Source organism: Myodes glareolus, chromosome 1 (genome assembly GCF_982192425.1).
Source record: "Myodes glareolus chromosome 1, mMyoGla1.1, whole genome shotgun sequence".
Lineage (NCBI taxonomy): Eukaryota > Metazoa > Chordata > Mammalia > Rodentia > Cricetidae > Myodes > Myodes glareolus.
The window spans coordinates 28,767,444-28,786,327 of NC_142026.1; the positions used below are offsets into that span (position 1 = coordinate 28,767,444).

Sequence of the window (18,884 nt, forward strand, 5' to 3'; positions counted from 1 at the left end):
GTCCCAGCTGTTTAGTCCCAGAGTAAAATCACACTGAGATCTCTGTAATTTATAAAGCTGATTGGTCCGTTAGGTCAGGCTTCTTACTGGCTAACTCTCACATCTTGATTAACCCATTTTTTTGATCTATGTTAGCCATGTGACTCAGTACCTTTTTCAGTGGGGCAGCTCACATCCTGCTGCTTTGGTGATCTGGGCAGGAGTAGGAGTAATCAACTTCCTCTTCCCCAGAATTCTCCTGCTCTCCTTGCATCATTTCCACTTCCTGTCTGGTTTTCCCACCTACACCTCCTGCCTGGCCAATCAGCATTTATTTAAAACATGATTGACAGAATACAGACAATTCTCCCGCACCAAGGTTTTTTTTTTTCCATCTAGTTATTTCTAACCATGAGTGGGACACTGTGGTTAAGTGTCCATGAGTGGACACTTAAGACCTTGGAAAATAAAACCATGGGCAGAGGATTACTGTAATGATCCTTCAGAAGCTGAATCTTAGAAAGTTTCTTTTGTCCAGGTTTTTAGAATTTTCTCTGCTTTAGGCGTAGGATTACCATTTGTGGCCATATTATGTCTTGGGGAAAATTACCCAGCTTCCCAGGGTGAGAGATCTTACTATGCTCTGGATCTGCCTTACTTCCTCTGGTACACAAACAGCCACACATACAAGAACATTTCTTTTCATGCTGATATAGTTCTCTCAAACTGCACTATACCCAGCAATTATGTAGTCATCAGGTCAATAAATAGTTCATCATTTAGTATAATTTAGGTATTGTCTTGATTTTGAGGCAAACCTGGGCTGCGTAGTAATACCCCGTCACACAAAAAAGCAGTGTCCTATGCCTTGGCAGCATATGTATGTAACCTTTTAGATTGTTCTAATCATTTTTACTTCTGAAGCATTTCTTAGATGCTTTGAATAGACATAAAGAAGTCAGTATTATACTTTATGGCTATTTTAATCAGTTATGGTTTTTGTGTTCTCCATTTCAAAATAAAAGGAATTATTGTATCCCTAGTCATAGTCATAAAAGATGTAAAAGAGCATCACACTTGAGGTAATATTAAGCCAATCTCAAAAGACAGATATGTTTTCTCTTATTTGTAGTTCTTATATGATATATAGATATATAACTTATGTATGTATATATGACTTGAAAAAAACCAAAATAAATAAAAGTAATCATTATGAGGACAAGAGTAACATTTTGTAATTAAATTTTTGTTGTTTTTGCCCCAAATGCTGGAGACCAAACGCAAGACTTTGTGAATGTTCACAAAAGTTCTACCACTAAACTGCATTCCCAACCACAAGTAGGTCTCCATTGTGACCCAGAACAGCCTGACACTCTTTCCTTGCACCCTGTGTTCCCAGACCCTGTGTCTTGGCTCTAGAATATTGAGCCTGAGCACTGCTGTCTCTGGCAGGATAACACTGCAGTCCACTGAGGGCCTTCTCCTGATTGTACCCTTTTAGTCAGTGAAGTCCTAAGATTTGCTTCTTGGAGGAAGTCAGTGTTGATCGAAATAATATATAATAGCATGGTACCTTATAAAGTACTTTGAAAATGTATGTATTGTGGTACTTATATTAGTACAATAGGTAGTACAAATGAAGATGGCAGTCATAAACCCAGACTTAGAGTTTCCACATTAGTAGAGAGTGATCTCTCTGTCATGAAGAGCTCAATTGACACAATCCACTGTCAAATGTCCTTCTGGCATCATTCTTTGTCATAAGTTGGCTGTGCTGGCTGTTGGCATATTGGTGTCCTATAAGGATGGGAGCCAGGTCAACACAAATGAAAAGTTTGTTGTTGTAGAGTTCATTTTCATGTCTGTGTTCTTTGTTCTTTTTTTAAAAAGTTTTTTTTCTTTTTTAATTTTTTTTAAAAGAAAACAAGCTTTTTTCATTTTACATACCAATCCAAGTTCTCATTTCCTCCCCTCCCTCCCATTCCTTCCACAGACCTCCCACCCCACCCCCATCCAATCCTCAGAGAGGGTAAGGCACATTGCTTTGGAGACGGTCCAAGGCCCTCCCTACTATATCTAGGCTCAGCAAGGTATCTATCCAAAGAGAATAGGTTCCCAAAAAGCCAGTACATGCAATACGGATAAATCCTGGTGCCACTGCCAATGGGCCCTCAGTCTGCCCCAGCCATGCAACTGTCAAGCACATTCAGAGGGACTAGTTTTTCCCTATGCTTGTTCCTTTCCAGTTTGGCTGGAGTTGGTGAGCTCCCATTAACTCAGGTAGACTGTTTGAGTGGTACCCATCGTGGTCTTGAATTCTTTGCTCATATTCTCATTCCTCCCACTCTTCAATTGGACTTTGGGAGCTCAGTCCAGTGCTCCGATGCAGGTCTCTGCCTTTGTTTCCATCACTGATGGATGAAGGTTCTATTGTGATATTTAAGATATTCATCAGTCTGATTACAGGGCAAGTGTCAAGATCGGGCCCCCTTTCCTCTATTGCTTAGGGTCTTAGTTGGGGTCATCCTTGTGGATTCCTGGGAAGTTCTCTAGAGCCAGGTTTCTTGCTAGACCTATAATTGCTCCCTCAGTCAAGATATCTCTTTCCTTGCTCTCATCTCTGTCCTTTTTCCTTGTTGACTATCCCATTCCCTCAAGTTCTCCTCACCCCTCCCCTTTCCCTTTCTTTTCCCCTTCCACCCTCCCTTCTTCCACCTCCATGCTCCTAATTTTGTCAGGCTAACTTGTCTGTTTCCACTTTCCAGGTGGATCTATATTACTTAGCTTCTCTAGGATCATGAACTATAGGCTCAATAGCCTTTGTTTATAGCTAGTATCCTCTTATGAGTGAGTATATACTATATTCATCTCTTTGGGTCTGGGTTACCTCACTCAGGTTGTTTTTTTCTAGTTCCATTCATTTGCATGCAAAATTCAAGATGTCATTTTTTTAAACCTTTGAGTAGTACTCTAATATGTAAATGTGACACATTTTCTATATCCATTCTTCAGTTGAGGAACATCTAGGTTGTTTTCAGGTTCTGGCTATTACAAGTAATGCTACTAAGAACATAGTTGAACAAATGCCTTTGTAGTATGATTGAGCATTGAAAGACTTATTCGACAAGAACTTTAATTCTTTGAAGAAAGAAATTGAAGAACGTACCAGAAAATGATAAGATCTCCCATGCTCTTGGATAGGTAGGATTAACAGAGTAAAAATGGCAATGCTACCAAAATCAATTTATAGATTCAATGCAATCCCCATCAAAATCCCAACACAGTTCTTCACAGATCTTGAAAGAACAATAATCAACTTTATATGAAAAAACAAAAAACCCAGACTAGACAAAACAATCCTGTACAATAAAAGAACTTCTTGAGCATCACCATCCCTGACATCAAGCTCTGTTACAGAGCTACAGTAATGAAAACACTGTGGTATTGACATAAAAACAGAGAGGTTGACCAATAGAATCGAATCAAAGATCCAGATATTAATTCACACACCTGTGAACACCTGTTTTTCCACAAAGAAACTAAAATTATACAATGGAAAAAAGAAAGTATCTTCAACAAATGGTGCTGGCATAACTGGATATCAACATGTAGAAGAATGAAAATAGACCCATATCTATCACCATGCACAAAACTCAAGTCCAAATGAATCAAAGACCTCAACATAAATCCAGCCATAATGGACCTCATAGAAGAGAAAGTGGGAAGTACACTTGAACACATTGGCACAGGAGACCTCTTCCTAAATATAACCCCTGTAGCACAGACACTGGGAGCAACAATTAATAAATGGGACCTCCTGAAACTGAAAAGCTTCTGTAAAGCAAAGGACACAGTCAATAAGACAAAAAGGCAGCCTACTAATGGGAAAAGATCTTCACCAACCCCACATCAGACAAAGGACTGATCTCAAAATATATAAAGAACTCAAGAAATTAGACATCAAAATTCTAAATAGCCCAATTAAAAAATGGGATACAGAACTAAACAGAGAATTCTCAACAGAAGAGTCTCAAATGGCCAAAAGGTACTTAAGGAAGTGTTCTTTGTTCTTAAAACTCACTGAGGAAGCAATGCAGTGATTAGAGAAGGGGATCACTAACGTTCCACATGAATTGCTTCACTGATCTTTCATGTAGTATGCATTAGGTACTTTTCTCGTTGCTGTGACCTAATCCTTTACAAGAAACAGCTTAAGGAAGGAAGGGTTTATTTTGGCTCACAGTTCAAGGAGATACAGCTCATGGTAACAGTGTGAGGCAGCTGGCCATACTGCATCTGTTGTCAGGAGACAGAAAGATGAATGCTGTTGCTCAGTTCACTTTCTCCTTTTCATTAAGCACAGGACCCTATTGCCTGGGATGATGCCACTCACATTCAGGGTAGATCTTTCCCTGTTTGTTTAATATTGGCGAAAGCATACTCATATGTGTTTCCTTGATGATTATAAACTCAGCCAAGTTAACAATGAAGTTAATCACCACACAGTGTAAACACTCACACTCTGCCAGGCTCATTTCTATATATTAAAACACACACACACACACACACACACACACACACACACACACACACACACACATATATATATATATATATATATATATATATCTTGCCTAGATTCCCATGTTACCAGTACTTTCAGGTATTTTTCAGTGTAGTTAAATTCATAGCTACTGCCTTATTTCCTCAACCAAAGTGAACTACAGATACATTAGAAAGTTTCTGCACACTGCCTTTTCAGAAACTATACCTTCAAAGGGGTGGATGCTTCATCATCCACTTACTATGAACCGAAACAGTTAAAGACATTGATTTCTATTAGAGGGCTGGAGAGATGTGCTGTTGTTAAGAACACTGACTGCTTTTCCAGAAGACTTGGATTTGATTCTTGGCACCCACATGACTGTTCACAACCTCCAGCAACTCTAGTTCTAGGTCATCCAAAGTCCTTTTCTAATCTCTGTGGGTTCCAGACACATAAGCACTGCACAGACATTTATGCAGGGAAAACACCCATACACATAAGATAATTTTTTAAAAAAGACATTGATAATAGGTAAGAAGTGTGGAAAAAGATCCAGAAGCCTGTGAGAATAATGAGTAGGCTAGATGACTAGGGAATAACTCAGATCCCATTAGCTTTTAAAATACTATTTTTTTAATGACTAATTATTACCTTTCATCAATAGAATAAAGTTCTTTTTATCCTGAGTAACAATTTCTGTCACTTTACTCTACCCCAGTGTTGAATTTCTATGTCCTTTAAGCTTCAAAGGTACTGATAATAAGCTCCTTCAAATCTTTCATGGGAATTTCATTCTGGTGAGCACAGGTAAATGTTATTTTAAAAGATTCCTTAGCATTTTGAAGATTATTGGGACCTACATCTTTAACTCTCTGGGTTCTTAGTTGCAAGCAGGAGAATAGAAGTGTTTGGAAAAGGATTTATTGGAAGGGTACTGAAGGGATTACAGAAACAGTGACAGCTTGACCACCTGAGAACTGCACAAAGGTAATTCTGCAGAGCCAAGAAATCTCAACTTCATCTTTCATAAGAGTTATTGGTTCACAATGCTAGTGGATCCTACCTCTTTTCCTGCAAGACACTATTAACACAGACCCTGCTGCTACTTCTACCTCTACAAGCACTAAAAGCGTTTTTACTGCCATGAGCTTTTCTTGTATTTGGGGCACTGTCTTTACATTAGGAATCTTGGGTTAAGAGTTTAAATACATTACGGAATCCTGTTTTCATACACAGAGGTCTTCCAGGAAACATAGTAGAAACTGGTTATTTCTTCATGGGAATTATACTCACTTTATCCCACTATCTGCGATGTGAAGTCCTCCCATTTTAATTTTATGCATAGTTTACCTTTTGCTTTATGACATTCACTATGCTCCCCCAAATAGTGTTGCATAGGGTTGAGAATGAGCACTGTTGTCTTATTCCTTACCTATGGGAAAACATTTAGACTTTCACCATTAAATTTGACATTAGTCTAGGATGGGGAGGGTATGTATATATACATTTCACATGTTCACATAAATGTGCTTTCATAGAAACCTGACATAGGTGTCCCCTTGTTTTTGAGTGGGATCTCACTGAACATGGACCTCAACAATTTGACAGGACTAGCTGGTCAGCAGGCTCCAGGGATTCTTCTGTCTTTACCTTCCCAGTACTGGAATTACAGGGACACATACCCACAACTGGCTTTTTTTTTTTCTTAAAAAAAAAAAACAAAAAAAAAACAACAACATAGATATCAGGTTCTAAACTGGGGTCCTTATTCCTATGCAGCAAGCAGTCTACTGACTGAGCCATCTCAGGCCCAGCTCCAGGATTTTCTTGGAAGGTTTTAATCAAATCAGAGAAGCTTCTAACCATTGATCATGTGCCTTTATCGTGAATGAATGTGAAAATTCTGTCAAATTCTGTTTATTCTGTCCATTGATTCTTGTTTCTTCATTTTTTCTTTCCTATTACAGTGAGATGATTGTATGAATTTTGTGATTGTTACTATGGTGAATTATATTGATCAATTTTCTTCTGCTGGATAAATTTTAAGTTAATTGGTTATACTTTTAAAATAAATATGATATCTAATTTCTGTTTAAAGTATTTTGTAGAATCTATCTGGAAAAGGATTTGAACTTTAGTTTTCTTTGTGAGAAGATTTTAAAATGCTAGTTCAATTTCTTTAATAGATACAGGGTTGTTCAGATATTGACTTTCTTGAAGAATTCTGGGCAGTTTGTATATTTCAAGGAATTTGCCTATTTCATCCAAGATGTTGAATTTATTGGATAAAAATCATTAGTCACTCCCTTGCCCTTTTCATGCTTGTAGGATGTTAATGACTTCCCATCTCTTACTCTAGTACTTAAAATTTGTGTCTTTACCTCACAGCTTTTCTTGTCCACTCTAACCATGGTCTCATCTATTTTACTCTTTCTTCAGGATTTGTTTCTTTTCTCTCCATTAGTTCTTGATTCTTTATTTTTCTCTTTCCTATTATTTACCTGAATTCTAATTGCCGTTTGTCTAATTGCCGTGATAAAACACCACGAACAAGGCAAGTTATTTTTTTTTTTGAAAAGCAAGCATTTAATTAGGCTTAACAGTTTCCAAGGGGTAGAGTCTTAACTGTGGATGTTACACAGTGTCCCTAGGGGTGTGTGTAGAGACCATGGAGCTGCTCTTTGATGACTTGTGTGTGAGAAGTGGGGCTAGCCCTGCTGCAGCAGCTTATATTCTTGATATATTCTCTGATTAGGTCAGAGGTCAGAATTTGCTAAAAGTCTGCCAATATGAAAACCAGACCCTTTATTCCCATTTACTACTGTGCACCTAAGAACTCTGACAGCTTGGCATCCACCTTCAATATAGGAAGCAAAATCATATTCATAGAAATTGAATGGCTCTGGTAAAGGCCCTAGTGCCAGATCGAGACTCCTTCAGAAGGAGCTAAAGGTAGATTCCCTGATTATCCTAGTGGACAAATAGGCATATATTACAGAGAAGGTGGTTACTTTTGGTTTCCCCAGTATCCTTCACAAAGACAGCTACTTAAGGCTGGTATCATGTTTCCAATTTGTGTCTGGATATGACACTGAGTTCACACTTGTAATCTGTATGTGGATGAGAATTCTTATAAGACTAGAGACCTATCCATTTTATTTTTTATTTAATTAAAATATAATTATATTAGTTCTTCCTTCTGTCCCTTCTATGCCCCCCACTCCCTCCCACATTCATGGGACCTCCCCTTTTTTAGCCATTGTTGTTGCATATACATTAAAGAAATAAATATTTAAATATAACACACTGAGTTCATTCCGTGTTGCCTTTATGTGTATGTTTCTAGGGCTGACCAGTTGGTTTTGGATAACCAATCAGGGGGCTCATCCCTGGGGAAGAACAATTTTTCTTCTATCAGCAGTTGTTAATTTTTTGGAGCTCTTCATCTAGGGTTGGGGCCACAGAAGACTTCACTCATTTATGTTGGGATATCAATTGTTGGAATTATTTAGGTCTTCTTTAGTCAGTCATGTTGAAACTTCCATGAATGTAACTTTCTTGTCAGAGATAGAAGGAATAATCTTACAACAGACTTCCTGGTCTTCTGGCTCTTAAAAAATTTCCAGTCCCATTTCCCATGATGTTTCATGAACCTTACATGCTAGAATTGTGTTGTAGATGTATCAATTGGGACTGATCACACCCTGGCCAGTTGTTCTCTGAACAGTTGTTTTAACTAGTTGTAGTAATACCTTCATTCACTATTGGTAGGACTACAAACTGATGAAGCTGCCATGGAAATAACAGTGGAAACTTCCCAAAAAGCTAAAAGTTGATATACCATATGACCAAGCTAATTCCACTCCTTGACATATGCCCAAATAATTCAGCACCCTACTTACTCTACACATACTTGCTCTGCCATGTTCACTGGCACTCTGTCCATAGTAGCTAAGAAATGGAAACAAGGCTTAAACTGTAAACATCCTTCAACTGATGAATGGGTAATGAAAGTGTGGAGTATTTACACAATGGTATTCTACTCAATTTTAAAGAAGAATGAAATCTTGAAATTTGCAGGTGAATGGATAGAACTAGAACATATGATACTGAGTGAAGTAACCCAGGCCCAGAAAGGCAAACATTACATGTTTTTTTTTCTCATTTCTGAATCTTAACTCTGAAGTTATCTATTTTAATATATGAGACATACCTTATAAAAGCTAGAATTCAGATCGTCATGCCAGGATTGTTCTAATAAATGTCATCTTGTGGTTTTTATTGTTCTTTTATTTTGTTTTTTGTTTTGAGACAGGATCTTACTATGTAGTCTCGACTGGGCTGGAACTCACAGAGATCTTTTTGTCTGTATACTCCCACTCACAAGATCATCTTGTTTTTTAAGGGTCAATCCTAAAATGTGAACAGTAGCTTACCCTTGTGGCTGGATTGTAGACTTAAGTTTTTTTCAGTTTATTTTTTTCCATGATAAACATAACTTTTATATTTGGATAAAATACTTTTACATTTTAAAGATGAATTCTATTAGAATTGTAAAACCAGTATGAATCTAGCTGTCACTTAGTGAGCATGACCTATGGTGTTTATAAATATCTGAAGCTCACAATTTGAGCCCTGTCTTCTCCCTTAATATTTCTAGGGGCTGGGTTGAGCTTTTTCATCTTTCAACCTAATCATAATTTAGCAGCAAGCTAAGTTGGTCAAACTTTTCTAAAGGAGCTTGCCAAAAGCATCTTGCAGAGATTTCACAGTATCAATGTTAAAACTGGATGTGATGGCATTCGCCTGTAATCCCAGCACTGGGGAGGCTGAAGCAGGAGAGTTCTCAGTTGAAGGGCAGCCTGGGCTATATAATAAGACTGTCAAAGCAAAGGTGTGTGGGCATCAATTTTGACTTCGCCATAAGGAAAATGGCTAAATTCCAAGAAACTCTGTCTTCTTTCCCTTTTCCCCTGATCAGAATTTGTTCTGAAAGGTATAATTATGATCATGGACTTCATAAGGACTTTTATACTAACTCAATTTAGAGAAGAGACCTGGCATATATTTCATCTGTTCACTATTAAAACTGTCCATTCTCTGCTCAATCCACAGGCAACTGGCTAAGAGTCTTGGGCAGGCTGGTGAAATTGAGCCTGAAACAGAAGGGATCCTGACAGAATATGGTGTGGACTTCTCTGATTTTTCTTCAGAAGTTCTTGAATGTCTCCCCCAGAGCCTACCCTGGACAATTCCACCTGATGAGTTATGCAAGAGAAGAGACCTAAGGTAAACATGGGGAACACTTGGGAACAGGTGTTCCTGCTCTATCTTCTCCCCCACTGCATCTAGGGGCTGGCCTAATATGTTTCCTTCCTTGTTTGATATTTGGATTCCGTTGCAAATCTAGTGCTTCTGTGCCAGAGGTCAGCAAGTCATGGATTACCAGCTAAACCCAGCCTGCTGCTTGAACTCATTAGCTGAAGATGGATTTCAGACTTTCTAATGGTTTGAAAATTACAGTAATAGTTAATAATTAGGAATAGTTATTTTCCTAAAATGATATGAGAATCATAATTCCTTATTCATCCAGGTTGTAGTAGAGCCCAACTATGCTTGCTTCTTTGATTATATATTGCTCAGCCATTCTTCATGATAACTTTAAAGTAATTCCAACATTAGTGTGACCTAAAAATATCAACCCTCTGGCCTTTTGCAAAAGTTTTGCTTCTTCAATGCTTTTAGACAGTTCTGATTTCTAAAGATGCAAGTGCCTTTTCCTAGTCTCTTCTTCTTGCTGGACCCCAAATTCTTCTTTCAAAAAAGGCATTGTTATCTGCTTAGAAGTACTTCCTCTAAATGGGCCTCTCTAGGCACATAGCAGAGGATTCAAGACCTTGTGCTTGGAGTCTCATTTTAAAGCTTTACTTTTAGGTCTGGAATTTATTGGAAAGTACTTTTGTGGTATTTTTATAACAACATCTTCTTTGAAGATGTTTCTTCATTGTGGGATGTTAGTTCTTTTCTGATATTTCTCTTCAGAATTTGGTTTCAGTACTGGCATTCATTCTGGATGCCACATGGAGATACTTAGAACCAAGAAAGTTTTCATACAACCCACCACGGAGGCTATGGAAGGTTTTGCTAAGGTTATCCCGTGTCAGAGTCTTTCCACCACACTTGCTTGGTCTGTAGCTGAACTTATGGTGCCTTCAGCTCCAAGTGTCTGGTGCTCCACCAACTTTGAGGAATGAATTGTATCTTTTTGGAACTTACTGTCTTTTTTTTTTCTTTTCTTGCTGAGAATATGTGAGAAAAATGAGAGCCCTTTCCTACTTGTCAGTGTGACTGATGGAAATACATGTTGTATTCAAACTCATTTGGCCCAAATGTGGTCCTGGATGTTAGTAATTATCTACACACCTGAGTTATTGCTGGTACATAGGACGTTATCCCCTCTGGGGCATTTAAACCTGAACCCCTCATGTACAATTGAGAGGTTTACTGAGATCTTGTATTGAATTAGACTATATAAGAACTTTAATGAAGCCAAATGTGGTAGCGCAGAGTTTTAATCTCAGCATTTGGGAGAGTGAGACAGGAGATCCAAGCTGTGCCACAGTGAGTTCTGTATGGGCTTCACAATAAGATCCTATATTCAATAAGATCCTTGAGTCTTGTGTATGATGAAAATATATTATATTTATGTAGGAAACTGTCAAAGAATAAAAAACATGAGAAAATGCTAAAACCAAACAAAAGAGGAAAGTAATAAGAAACAATTAAATCCTAATAATAGTTTATTATTATTTGAAGTATAATTTAGTACTGATTCTATTTTAAATGTGCTCTTTTCTCTCAAACTCTATTTACAGAAATGTATCCTACAGAGAGAAGTGTACAAAGATTTATGAGCAAAGATATTTTCATTGTTTTATCATAAAGGGAAATAGACATTGCTAAGTCCATCAGTAACAATCTATGATCTATGTGTCCATATGATAACATGACCTCCAGCTATGCAAAAAAAGAGGAGTGGATCCATATAGTCTGTCCTGAGGGAAGACTATCAAATATTGTTGAATGAAAGAAGCATAAAAAAAGAAGCAAACCACAGGTCAATATGAATATGATCCTATTTTTGTGAAAAAAAATCAGTGATCCAGAGCTATATAAGTACACACACACAAAACATCACATCTATGTGTATATACATATATGCACATTAAAAGTATGTATATAGAGAAATTGATGTGGAAGAAAGTAAACCAAACTGACCACATACATGACTAATGTGGAAAACTGGCTCAGGGGAGCAGTAAGAAGGCAGGAAACTATATTATACTTCACTTAGCATACTATTCCATTGCTAAAAATCTTTAAAATAACTTCAAGAAATTGTGAATACAAATGTCAGAAGATAGATAGATTCATTTCTTTCTGGCCTGATTGTAGTTTGCAGAAAAGTATTAAACATGTTAGTGGTTACAGGGTCTTAGAGCTGCATCACGTTGTCCTTGTACGGCTCCATCTTGCTGTTGGTTTGGCCCTCATTGTCTTCTGTACTGAGCTACAGAATATACCTTGCTCTGCAGAAAGCTTCTGTTAAAGTGTAACCATGTGCAGTGAGAAGGGGCCCAGTGTTTCCACCCTATCTGTCCCAAGATTATGTTTCCAAACTTCACACCAGACTCGTTTATTCTTTTACATTTAAAATTTTTCAGTGACTTCTTGATATATAAAATAGTCATTTCTAAGCATTGGTAAACATGCATTCCCACTAATGCATGATTTTTAAAATTATAAAAAATTGATGTATTACTAATCTGTTATTTATATAGACCTGAACAAAAATGGAAAAATAAAAATGAAATAAATTTTAATATTTTAATATTTTTATAAAAGATACTAAAAAACCCTGTTTCTTCACATTGATAATTTTACTTTTGGTGAAATTAGTTCAAATGGGTGTTATTGTTTTTTTAAACTTTGCTTTAATAACTTATAGTATGGAAATTTAAATATCTGATTCTAAGTACTGTCTGTTTTGTTTGTTTAAACAATGTCTTAATATGTAGCTGTGGTTGGCCTGGAACATGTTATGTTCTGCAAGAAACTCACAGAAATTCACCTGCCTCTCTCTCCCAGTTGTTGAAACTAAAAGCATATGCTACCATGGCTGACTTAGTTCTGTCGGTATTGGCATTTTATTTTAATGATCACCATAAGTAGATAGATTAGATAGATAGATAGATAGTTAGATAGATAGACAGATAGATAGATAGAAACATGCAGATAGGTACTCAAATACTGAGCTATCTCCTTATTCCTATTTTAAAAAAATAAAAATATTTTTAAAGATGTGAGCTGTGTTTACTAAACCATAATACTTATTTTTTTTAGGGTCTATTCAACAATTGCATCAAGTTTCTTTGAAAGATAGGTCATGAATCTCTGTCTTTCCTGTTTCAATCAGTTCTTGTGGACTGGTTGAAAAGTGCTGCATTTTTAGCTTTTAGGTTTGTTCTCTTTTTTTAATTAATTAATTAATTAATTAATTTAAAATTTCCACCTCCTCTCATCCTCCCATTTCCTTTCCCCTCCCCCTACTCCCCCTCCTCCTCGCTCTCCAGTCCTAAGAGAAGTCAGGGTGCCCTGCCTTGTAGGAAGTCTGAGCCCCCCCACTCTATCCTAGGAAGGTGTGCATCCAAACAGACTAGGCTTCCAAAAAGCCAGTACATGCAGTAGAATCAAAATCCAGTGTCATTATCATTGGCTTCTCAGTCTGCCCTCATTGTCAGCCACATTCAGAGAATCTGGTTTGATAACATGCTCGTTCAGACCCAGTCCAGCTGGCCTTGGTGAGCTCCTACTAGATCAGTTCCACAGTCTCTGTGGGTGGACACACCCTTTGCGGTCCTGCCTTCCTTTCTTATATTCTCCCTCCTTCTGCTCTTCATTTGGGCTTTGGGAGCTCAGTCCAGTGCTTCAGTGTGGGTCTCTGTCTCCATCTCCATTCCTCGCCAGATGAACTGGGAATCAACCTACTTCAGGATCCAGCAATTCTACTCTTGGGAATATACCCAAGAGATGCCAAATCATAATACAAAAGCATTTGTTGAACTATGTTCATAGCAGCGCTATTTGTAATAGCCAGAACCTGGAAACAACCTAGGTGTCCCTCAATAGAAGAATGGATAAAGAAGGTGTGGCACATATACACTTTAGAGTTCTACTCAGCGGTAAAAAAAAAAAAAAAAAAAAATTGAATTTTGCATGCAAATGGATGGAAATAGAGAACACTTTACTGAGTGAGATAACCCATACCCAAAAAGAGGAATATGGTATGTACTCACTCATAAGTGGTTCTCTTTGAACCACTCTGAAGCTTAAACTGTCCTTAAACTGAAGTCCCCCTGCCTCAGCCTCCCAAAAGCTAGGGTTACAGGCATGTGCCATCATATTCAGTATTAGACATATTTTAAAAGGCACGTAATCTTCAGCAAACTCTTTCAGTGACGTTGTAAAAGCTAGTTGTGAAGTTCTGTATGTACTGTTGTGAAGTTTGTGTGTGTACATGTGAGCAATTTAGTAGTTTGTACATAGACACAATTTTAGGCTTCAAATAATATGATAGTGGAAGCATTTCAATACGTCCGGGAAATAGATCTAGATGTGGTTTGATCCTGACACTGCAAAACAAAAACTAAACTAAACTAAACAAAAACAACAGAAAAAATCAAAACTTTAATGTTATGTTAAATATAAACATAGTATTTTGTTTTCAAATTCAATAACCTATTTTCCTTACTATTCAAGTTCTGTCTTCCCCTTGAAGAGACAATTACTATGTTTAGTTTTTCTAAGTACATAAAGCTTTTGGCAGCTATTGTTATGTAGTCACAGCCAGGCTGTGATGAGCTGTGTTTTGCTGTCCTTGGTGTTACCGTTTCTGGAGCACTGTTACTATTATCTTAAGCTTCTGCTTCTTTCCAGTAACATTTTAATTACTTAACTGTGTTATAAAGATTAATTTAGCTAAAACTAAATGTCCATGTAAGTAAGCATGGCAAATACCTGTAAGTCACAGTTGACTCAGGAACCAGTGAGAGAGCCCATGTTGTGAATTTTTCTAAATGTTGAGTCTTTATCTGCACATGATACTTACACTGACCCATACATGTAGCTAGAGCACTGGAATTAATTCATGTATTTATGTAATTTTAGTGAAATTCTAATTTTTCAAAAGTAAAAATGTATATAAAGTAAAATCTGTTACTCTGCTGATGTATTTTGGGTCTGATTGGCTTCTTTTCTTTGACTGATATGATAGGTTTATTTAGTTTAGCAAATAACAAATATTTGTTATATGTCATCCCTGGATACTGGAAATATGGTAACAGAAATATATGCGGGTTTCTGCCCCTATGAGTCTTCTTCCTCAGGCTCATGAATGAAATATATCAAGGACATGAATGAAATATATCAAGCAATAGTCAAATACTTGAAGTATTTAAATAATTTGACAAATTTAATGGAGAGAAGTAGTTAGGATAAGTATTTGTAATAGTGTGATGCATTCTTCTTTGAGATGCCCATGTCTTCATAGGCACTTTTAAAACAGTGTTCACTGTCCTGAATTTGACCAAAGAACCTAGATTGAGTCCTAATGCATCCTGGAAAGTGTCATAGATTGAATGAATAAATAGATATTCTCCAAAATCCCAAAGTCACTCTTCTGTGTCTTTTTAAACTTTTCCTCCTTTTCTGTTGAAAATTTTGTCTTCAAATTTTATTTTATAAGTATATTTTATATGTATGTAACATATAGATACACTATATATATGTGCACATATATGTGCATATGCCAAGCCCTGAACAAGCCACTGAAAATACAACGACAACTGAGTCGTAGCACTTTATCTTTAGAGAATCAGGTTCATATTGAGATAAAGTACAGCAGAGAGTAGCAGGTGATTTAATGTGGATATGAACACTGATCAAGCTAAGGTCACCAGTTGAGTGAACTGAGGGCCAAGAATCAAGGCAATACTTACTAACTAGGGTTATTGAAGTCGTCTCCATTTTAGTGGCAAGGTTTGGTTACAGAAAGACCATGTGCTTATGAGATACTCTGGTGAGACTTGGAAGACATCTCTAGCTTCTTGATCCCCTCTTCCCAGGTCACCCTGCCTTGGAACCTGCAGTGTTCCTCTGGCTGTAGCTACGTAAGAACTTTTACATACCCGTTTAGGTTTGGTATTTAACAATTATATTTGGAACAGAAAAGTTCCATCAATCTTTAAACCTCATAATCCAATTATGTCAGTAAAATTCCAGTTTTTTAGTCCAGTGGAATTGGGGTAATATTTTGCAAACTGAAGTTGAGAGAAATAGTGTTTATTTTGAAAAGAAAAATGGTTGGTTAGCAGTTTTTAAGAAGTAAGGCTGGTGTGAACTTGCAGGGGTGATCCGGCCCTTCTGATTGGGCTCACCATTCTTTTAGACATTTGGCTCCTTTCTCTGGAGAATCCCCACTTGCATGGCCTAGACTTGTAGCTCATTTTTAGCAGGGCACTTGAGGTTAAACAACACCAATCCTGCAAATATTTGGGGACTAGGAAAATACTGTGTCTGAGGGAACTACTTAAAGTTGGTTGTATCTTAAGCCTGAGAAACCCCAGGGTTATTTTCAAGACTGGTAGCTTTTTTTTTTTTCTAATTTCATTCATGTTGTTTTATTTCCTTTGTTACTAAACTAGAATAGGAAACTGAAGCTTAAAAGTTCAATCCAAGTAGAAAATGAAAGCCTAAGTACATGGAGGGGAAAATACCATGTTAGCCTGATTTTTATGTTTTCCCAATAGCTAGTATTATTGTAGACATTTGAATCACATCACTTTTTGGTAAAGCTGTCAGCTTCATTGAAGTAAGGATGGTTTCTATAGCTTTTTACAAAAGAGCTTGTGGTATCCATTTCTTTACTATTCCCTCAATAAAAAGGAAGCCCAGTGACCTCCACTGGACCATTACAAATGTGAAACTTGGCACTTAAAATTGCTTGCTCTAAATTTTCCAATTGCGCTCTCTCTCTCTCTCTCTCTCTCTCTCTCTCTCTCTCTTTTCCATTTAATGTCGTTCTGCCAACTGGTGATTTTATTATTATAAACAGTACATTGTATTCACTTTTAAGAAGAAATATGAAGCTGGAGGTAAAATTACAAACTGCAGCTTCTCGGCTGCCAAAATAGAAAACAATGAGCTAAAAATACTGAGCACAGAAAGGGTGTTTTGTTTGAGGAAAAATTGAAATATCTTCAAGGTGGAGAGTTCCTAAAGAATTTTCTTCTTACTCCAGGTAAAACCAACCTTGAAATAGCAATTTGAAAGGAGAGTCATATCAGTGGGGAAGCTTTCAAACATAACTAACTTTAAGTGACTAATGATCTTATTGTTTATTGGGAAGTCCAATTTGATTAAATTGCTATTTAGAAAAAGTTTCCTTGGTGAAAGCAGGGTGGCCGTGTAGAAGAGCACTAGACATCAGTTCTGCCTCTCCTAGAGATGCCCTGGGTGACTATGAGCAAGGCAGTTAATCCTGGGAAAGTGAGAGGAGCAGTCATTGTCATCCTCTGTAACGTGCGTTTTTCTGACCACGTTAGAATTTTCCAAAAGGTGCTGTTGTAGGTAAGGTGTTTCTTGGGTTTTCGGAGTGTTCCATGGGCCATGCCTGTGTTCCTAGGCTTTAAGTAGGGATCATGGAGGAAGAAAATTTGATAGCAAGTACTTTTGGAAAACAAAGGGTTGATATATTTCTCTGACCCCTTTTTCCTGGATCATCTGAGGGAACTGCTGTTTCATTGAATATACTTCTAAAAGCACTGAACTACACAGTCTTTCTGTTACCCTTGTTCTGGTTAGGGTTCTTTGGTTCTGTTCAAATTTTCTTGAGTAGGTGAGGGATAGTTCATCTACCATTCTTGGTCATGGGCCCTTGAGTGTTGAAGGTTTATAGGCTGAGCTAACAGACTCAGGGGCTTATAGTTCCAAGACCTGAGAACTCCGAACTTCAGGCTTTTATCTTAGAATATGACTCATAATTCTAAGTATCTAGATTACAGGCTTCTGGGTTCCTAAGCCAACAGCCCAGCACTTGGTGTCTAGTAAAGTCCTTAGGTATAAGCACTAACTAGTTCCAGCAGCAGTTAGTGCCTGCTAGCATCATAGCACTCAACCATTGGGTATTAGAACCCTTTCCAATGGTGGCTAGTGTCAGAGTTCTCATGTCTTGGGCATCAGGACACCTGGCCTCCAAGGGATGGTAGCTCCCTCCTAGTGACTTGAACCTGAAGTGTCCCACACCCACTTTCTTCCATCTGAAATCTTGGCTCCTCTTGTAACAGAGGACCGCAGACCTTAGCATAGCAAAGGCATCAAGGCACCATTCTGACCTAAAAGTCCAGAATGTAGACTACAGAACCTGCCAGAATAAGAACAAAGGCCATAGTTCTGGGAAAGTCCCTAAATATACTAACCTTACTTTTTGGCTTTAGCAGCTCTGCTTATTGCTAATTGTTCTTGCTAATTGAAGTGAGTCAACCAGGATATGGTTTTTGTTCATAAAAATCCAAGACCAGGAAGGCTTGTGGCTACACAATTTGGGTAAGTTCCCTACTGGCGGGCGAATAAAGACTTTCTATTAGCTTTAAGAATCTACATGTTCTTTGAACCTTACAACACTCAGCCATAGTCTGTTTTCCACTACTACTTCACAGCCACATGCAGTCACACTGCTGCTGCCAGCTCTTCTGCCTTTCTTCACATTATCAGCTCAGCCTGTCCTAAAAATAAAAAAATCATCAGGGGCTTCAAGAATAGTCATTATTGGACTTAATGTTACAACAGGTGGGGCAGATACTTCAGATTGACTAAAGTGAGTTGAACAACCAGGATATATATGAGTGTGGCGTGAGTTGTAACATGCAAACGAAGGTTTGTATTTCCCTCGATTATAGTTTAGCTTCCAGTTCCACCATATTGGCTTCTTGTTGAGTCACTCATGCAGCACTCTCCCTTTCCGTCTTGGATGAGACTAGGTGCAGGGTCATCTAAAGCCACTGAGACTTGTTTGCCTGGAATACTGCCTTCTACAGTCAGTGCAGTTCAGAGCAGGGTGCCTGGAACAGGACCTCTAGGGGCAGGTGTCACAGCTTTATTAGTAATGTTCTTGCAGCTGGAGTGTCTTCAGAGTCACCCTGAGCATTCAAAACAGCTGGTTAGCCCAGAGAGCAGACTGGCCAGGAGCCAGAGAAAGGCATGATGGGTGGAAAGTTTTTCACTCCAGGTAGCCAGGCATAAA

General features: G+C 37.8%; 1 protein-coding gene across 5 annotated transcripts in view; it reads left to right on the plus strand.

Moving 5' to 3' along the window:
• Dis3l2 (DIS3 like 3'-5' exoribonuclease 2) overlaps positions 1 to 18,884 on the plus strand; it is a 329,266-nt gene that overhangs the window by 153,822 nt on the left and 156,560 nt on the right. For all 5 annotated transcript variants that reach the window (XM_085697205.2, XM_085697193.2, XM_085697207.2 and 2 more), the window contains one exon: positions 9,641 to 9,814. In XM_085697205.2, the coding sequence (XP_085553331.2) occupies positions 9,641 to 9,814 (174 nt within the window). The remainder of the gene's footprint in view (positions 1 to 9,640; positions 9,815 to 18,884) is intronic.